The 6,838-nt window shown below is 45.0% G+C and overlaps 1 protein-coding gene across 2 annotated transcripts; it reads left to right on the top strand.

Moving 5' to 3' along the window:
* The first annotated feature begins 2,026 nt into the window (after positions 1–2,026).
* LOC123168353 (serine/threonine-protein kinase PBL36) lies at positions 2,027–6,468 on the top strand. 2 transcript variants are annotated; one of them, XM_044586226.1, is made up of 7 exons: positions 2,027–2,755; positions 3,979–4,253; positions 4,332–4,467; positions 5,184–5,317; positions 5,397–5,520; positions 5,729–6,079; positions 6,206–6,468. In XM_044586226.1, exons 1-7 carry the CDS (start codon positions 2,590–2,592, stop codon positions 6,220–6,222), a joined length of 1,203 nt encoding a protein of 400 aa, XP_044442161.1. In that variant the 5' UTR covers positions 2,027–2,589; the 3' UTR covers positions 6,223–6,468. The 2 variants fall into 2 exon arrangements, with proteins under 2 accessions (XP_044442161.1, XP_044442159.1); XM_044586224.1 differs by having other exon boundaries at positions 3,937–4,253.
* The last annotated feature ends 370 nt before the right edge of the window (positions 6,469–6,838 follow it).

Here is a 6,838-nt window from a genome sequence, read left to right as displayed (position 1 = left end):
TTCGAAGTCCGAATCTCGTCAAACACATACAGAAAAGAAAAAAATAGAGTAAATGGGCCAGACTAGCGCGGAGGGGTGGAGTGCGCCGGTTGGCAAAATAGCTATAGCCTTGCGTGGAATAGGATCGAGGTGATGGCTGCTCGCTTTTGTTGAGCCGGCCCAAACGAGCGGCTGCGTGATCTCCAGTTTAGGAGCCTATTAGGAGGACTCGTTAGGGGACGACGAGCTCTGTGATACGTTGTTTTCTTAAAACAAATACTAGATAATTGCTTGTGTGTTGCAACGGGATATAAAAAATTTAATACGTTACCCCGTAATATATCTGCCCGTATTGTTGTGATTATATAAATAAATATTTACAGATATACCTATCTAAATGTATTTTAGGATTTTATTTTGCAATCACTTATTGGCTTCCAAAATATATAAGTTTATTTGGTAAGTCGATTAAATGTGAGACAATTAAGATGATTTTCATGAAATGATGCGCAGAAAAATGATGGATTGTTGGAAGAAGCACTCCGCCTAGCAGGAAAAGGAATAGTATTCTCTTTTTAAATAGTATAGAGAATATAGTTGAGGCTAGGCCCAGCAAAATTGTGCACCAATCGCTGCTTCAGTGAATGCGGCCCATCAGGGCCCCGCACGGCGATCATGCAGCCGCTAACTTGGGCCCGCCCAAGGCGGGTGCTCACTCTCTCGCACATTTTTTTTTTGCGAGGTCGCTCGCTCGCACATTGCTTTTCACTGTTGATTCACTAGTCACTGGTCGTGGTTTGACCGGTCAACTGATGACTTTTGGGGAAAATAGAAAATTTTAAAAATCTGAAAAAAATGAGTTAAAAAATGTTCATGAATTTGGAAAAAACTTCACAAATTTGAAAAAAAATCAACGATTTTAAAAAAAGTTCATCGGATTTTATAATAGTTCATCGGTTTTGAAGAAAGTTCATCAAATTTTTAAAAAAGTTCATCAATTTCCAAAAAGGATCATCAAAAAATGAATAAAGCTCATCAAATTTGAAAAACAGTTCATTGATTTTAAAAAAAATCATCAATTTTCAAAAAAGTTCATCAAAAAAGAAAAAAGTTCGTCGGATTTGATAATAGTTCATCGGTTTTGAAGAAAGTTCATCAAATTTTAAAAAAAGTTCATCAATTTCCAAAAAAGAATAGTCAAAAAATGAGTAAAGTTCATCAAATTTTAATCGATTTTAAAAAAAAATCATAAAAAAAAGAAAAAAGTTCATCGATTTTGAAAAAAGTTCGCCAGTTATAGCCAGTCTTCATTGTTCGTCTGTGATTGTGTCAAAGCGAACGCGACATGGGATCGATCCGCCGCCAATTGAGAGCCCGAGCCGCCTGCCTCGCCACTGTGTTGTTGCCTCGCCGGCCCACCGCTAGACCACCCTGATGCCCGCCGCCCGTGGCTTGCCTGGTGCCTGCCCCGCCTGCCTCTCGACTAGTTGTTGTTCGCATAGGCGCGCACGACGCATCACCGTGCTGCATGCCGGAGCCGCCCGGTCCGCTCAGGCGCTCAGCAGGCAGCAGTTGATACCCCGCATACCCTGATCAGACCTTCTTCAGAGGGAGGTAGTGAGGTACTCCGTCCCAATCTGTATTTTACATTGCACATACATATAATATTGCAGTACATACCCAACTGAATTTGACTCATACACATAATTTTGCAGTACATCATTATGATTTTGGCTACTCCCTCAGTCCGGTGAAGAGTGTATATTTGACTTTAAAATTTGTTCACCAAAGAATGTACCTCTATCTTCTCAATGCACTTTAAAGTAAAAAAAATATTTCTCTCTCATAACACGGTAATCAAGACCAATAACATTCTACACGTGGTCTTCTTAATTTCTACTTAATCTTTAGAGAGTAATTATGACGACGGCGGCGGCGACACGTTCCACCCGCACGGTGAATCCACCTACGGCCGGAAGAAAAAAAGCAGCCCCCATCGATCCCATCCACCCGCACGGTGAATCCACCTACGGCCGCCCCAGCCAACCAACGCAGCCGGTTCGGCCAACCTCCACCCCACTCCCGTCGTCACCGGGGGCCAACACATGGATCGATTCCTCATTCCTCGCCGTCGTCATCATGACGACGGCGGCGGCGACACGTTCGTCGCGGTGCCGGCGCCAGTGCGCCTACGCCCCGAGTGCGACCCACTGCCGCTTCCACTCCCACTCCGTTCCCACTCGCGCCCGCCCTTTCCCCACTCGCGCCAGCCAGCCAGCCATCGCCCGCCCCGCCCGCTTGCTTCCCCGACTTGTCTACTCCCACCACCATCAGCGCCATTTCCCCCTCTGACTCGATCCTCTATCCCTCCCTCTGCTTTCGCTTTCGCCTTTGCGCCGGCGTGCGCACTTATCTGCTGGCGGGGTCCGGACGGCGACGGGGGGTGCGAGTCGGGGCGTCCATCCAAAGCCAGCTCCCGAGCAGGAACCGGTCGTGTCGCTGGCTTGCTAGCGGTGGTAGGTGGGTCGCCGGGCAGCCGGCGCCACAAGCTCTGCTTGTTCTTGACCTCGCCGCCTCGACGCGACGGGACACGGAATTGGTGGTGGGTCCATGCCTCCTCCTTCTCCGCCGCCTCGGCACCGGCAGGAGCGCCGCGGGTGCGGCTGCTGGGCCGTGCTCGCGAGGGGCCTGCGGGGCTCCTGCTTCCGCCCGGCGGCGGCGGCCGCCGCCGCCCCGGCCGGGGCCGCGGTCAAAGGCGGCCATGTCTACGACGCAGGTAGCTGATTAAATTCCTGCTCTTTATCCGGAAGTCTTGTCCTTTTTTTCCTGGTTGGTGGGATCTCTTTGTCTGGTTCTGGGAGCGATCAGCTGCTTTGTTCTCTAGCGATTACATACCGCCATGATGTGATAGCTATGGTAGTACTTGATACGATGTTCTTCTGTTCGTCGAGCAAAGATATACTAGTAAGAAAGACGAGGATCAGATGAATTTTGCTTAGTATTCCCATTCTTTCATGAAGGAACCTGTGTCCTTGCTAGCAGTGTGATTGCCGGCTCTCACAAGATTGTGCAGCACATCGAATTGGGCTTTCTTTCTTGGTTCCTGATTGAGAGTTGAGCATGAATTAAGGACACCTACTGAATTTAACCTTGCTTATTTCGCCGAGTTCAATATCTTAATCTTAAACAGCTAGTGCCATGGGCCCATGGCATATATATGAGCTTGGGCTTGTGTCTTTATGGGTGGGTAAGTAAAAGGTGTGTTTTGTTCTATTGCAAGATCAATAATCCCCTTCAAACCAATGGTTGTTGCTGCTTATCTTTTGCTTCAAGTTGTGTTATGCAATTCATTATCGTAATTCTGACTAGACCACTGTGACATAACTGAAGAAACACATGTGGTAAATATTCCTCTGTAAACTAATATAAGACATTTTACACTACTTTAGTGATCTAAAACGTCTTAATACTGTATTAGTTTACAGAGGGAGTACTACAGAAGCTTGAATCAAGCCTTTGTTCCTTCGGTTCAAGGAGCAAAATACATCTGATTATGTTGCTTTCTGCTGTGACGCCGATCATTGACATTCTGCCTGTGGCTAACCTGGACAGTATAAGAAATATATCCATGATACCTCAATTCAACTGGATGGATTCTTTTTTCCTTAATAAAAGCTGAGGATAAGTATGCCTAGTATATAATACTCTTGGTCTTGGGTAGTTGGGTATATGTCCATCGACTTTGTTAACCAGTTTGGATACGTGGGGAAGTCCAAGACCTAATAAATATAAGCATCAGCGAATATATTTTATCTAGCTTACACATTTGAGCGTAATCGGAGTACAGCATATTGCATTTCAGAGTGCACTGTAACCATGCTATCTACTTTGTAGTCTCCATTAGTAAATTTCCAGTTTGGGGTGAAATGCTCAACCATTTCCCCCCTTCCATTGCAGCGGAGATGAGATACCTAAACTCTAGCAATCGAGATCTTGCAGATCATTTTCAGAGGAAGCTTGGTGACGAAAATGGTGTTGACGCATCAATTGAGAAGAAAATATCACCCAAGCTACTTGAATTCACTTTCCAAGAGCTTAAATCTGCCACTGTTAACTTCAGACCAGACAGTATTCTCGGAGAAGGTGGATTTGGGTATGTGTTCAAGGGGTGGATTGAGCCGAACAGCACAGCTCCTGCAAAACCCGGCACTGGTTTGACTGTAGCTGTCAAAAGTCTGAAGGAAAATGCTCTTCAAGGTCATAGAGAATGGGTGGTAAGTAATACATGCCTCTTAAGTCCTTAATTTCTTTCTTTAGGTAGAGTTATAACTTCCAAAGAAATCAATTTGCAGGCCGAAGTTGATTTTCTGGGACAGCTGCATCACAAACATCTTGTTAAGCTTATTGGATACTGTATTGAGGATGACCAAAGGCTGCTTGTATATGAATTCATGGCACGGGGAAGTCTAGAAAATCATCTTTTCAGAAGTGAGCAATCAACTTCAAATATTTCTACTGAATGTTGTTGTTTTTAGATTTAGTATTCCTACATTGAGTCCTGAAACTTGGAAGGCTTTATTTAAAATGAGACTTCACATTATACTTATGATTCATTCAAGTGTTATATGTGTACTTTCATGAGCCAATTTACTTATGTAATATTGCATTCCTATCTGGAGGAACTGTTTTCTGAAAGGAAACACATAACAACATCTGAACATTGGATAATATCGCGTCTGAAGGAACTACTTTCTGAAGTTCAACCTATCTTATATCTGAAAGAAGAATCAATAGTTTTTTGCAAAGAGACAAAAATAATCTAACGGTGACCAGACATGCTATCTTTTTATTCCAAGGTGGTATGCATGCTTTACTATCTCTAGCTTGTGCTTTGCAGTTCAAACTTCAGAACAATTATAACAGCAGGATTTTAGAAACTCTGTTGTTGAACCTTAAGACTTTTAACCTGCATCCATTTTAGGTGGTGTGCGTTTAATTACCGTTATTTAAAACTTTCTTATCGAACTGTTGTTTAAAACTCCAACTTCTGGTACAAATCCTCACAGGAACAATGGTCTGTGTGGGGTTGCTTCTATCTTACTTGTTGGTTTTCGTCTCTGCCTAGCTACTTTCCTTCTTTTACTTATTGTACTTTTTTTGTCCCTTTTTATTCTCCTGTTATCTTACTTTGTTTAATCTTGAAGGGACTCTTCCCCTACCTTGGCCGTGCAGGATGAAGGTTGTTCTTGGTGCTGCTAAAGGTCTAGCCTTCCTACATGTTGGTCCCAAACCAGTTATTTACAGGGATTTTAAGACGTCAAATATTCTTATCGATGCGGTAATTCTCTTGTCAATTTGTTTGTTCCCATGCTTAACTGTAGTATGCTGTTTTAACTGTGAAAGTTCTGCTTTTACAGGAGTACAATTCAAAACTTTCAGATTTTGGGCTCGCAAAAGCTGGTCCCCAAGGTGATAAAACCCATGTCTCTACTCGGGTTCTTGGCACCTATGGCTACGCTGCGCCTGAGTATGTAATGACAGGTATTCAGCGGAAGCTTTTTGTATTCAAAGTAGCCACATTATATCCATCAGGATTTTTCAGTGTGCAGTTACTAGTTGGTACTTTACAGTGTTTTTTCCTAGTTTCTTGAATGTGATAATACCCAAGAGAACAAAAACTCAGTTTATGATTATGTCTATTGACAATAGAATGCCAAGTTTTATATCTCATTTTAAGCACACTGTTCAGGCCACTTAACAACCAAGAGCGACGTATATAGCTTCGGAGTCGTTCTGCTGGAGGTGCTGACTGGCAGGAGATCAGTGGACAAGAAGCGGCCCCCGGGGGAGCAGAACCTAGTCGCGTGGGCGAGGCCGTATCTGAGCGACCGGCGAAGGCTCTATCAGCTCGTAGACCCTCGCCTGGGGCTGAACTATTCTGTCAGAGGGGTTCAGAAGGTTGCTCAGATCTGCCACCACTGCCTCAACCGTGACAGCAAGTCGCGCCCGATGATGGATGAGGTCGTTAAGCATCTGACGCCGCTGCAGGACCTTAACGACATGGCTGCCGCGTCGTATAGGCCCCGGTCATCACCCCGCGGTGAGTGGTATCTCTGAATCCACCCTAATTTTGAATTTTCGAACTGGGAGGATGAGCTGCCATCCTTTTCTTTTGATAAGAATGAAAGCGAAACTAACTGGGAATGTGCTCTCTTCCTCATGACAGGAAAGGCGCGGCGGTGATTGCTGGTCTGACATGAAAAAAACGGCATTTCTATGATTTCTTGGCATTGCTGGATGCTGCTCTTGTTTTAACTGTACAGAAAAGAAAGAGATTGGGCTCCATGTCCATCAACGAAAATTGGAGCTCTGACACCCATGTCTCGCTTAGATCAATCACACTGTTTTTGCCCGTTGCCTAAGCGAATCGATGACATTGTCTGATTGTGATATGTTGTAATAATAACGAGTTAATATCTGATTTGTGTATGAGAATGGTTTGGCCTGGTGGTGGTGTATGTGAGTGCCATCCCAGTGGTCTTGCTGGAGTTCATAGGGGAAGGATGGTTGCTGTTGTGGTTTCTGAACTTGCTGCTTTGTGTTTGGTGCTTAGGGATGTGTTTGGTTGCAGGGCTATCCTCCCAAGACAGGGATAGCCCCTTTTTGGTGTGGTTGCCACCCGTTTGGATCTCAGGCAAGGGAGGATAGGGGCAGCCAGATGGTCCGAATATTCGTCAAAAACAGGGCTATGGTCAGCCGTGAAAAAGTGGCGGGTGCCGGCAACTACCCCGCACACGAGCATGAAACCCTCACTTCCCCCCATTCTCCCCTCTCTCTCTCTCTCTCTTGGCGGCGGCGG

Source organism: Triticum aestivum, chromosome 7D (genome assembly GCF_018294505.1).
Source record: "Triticum aestivum cultivar Chinese Spring chromosome 7D, IWGSC CS RefSeq v2.1, whole genome shotgun sequence".
NCBI lineage: Eukaryota > Viridiplantae > Streptophyta > Magnoliopsida > Poales > Poaceae > Triticum > Triticum aestivum.
This window is presented reverse-complemented; position numbering and strand designations above follow the sequence as displayed.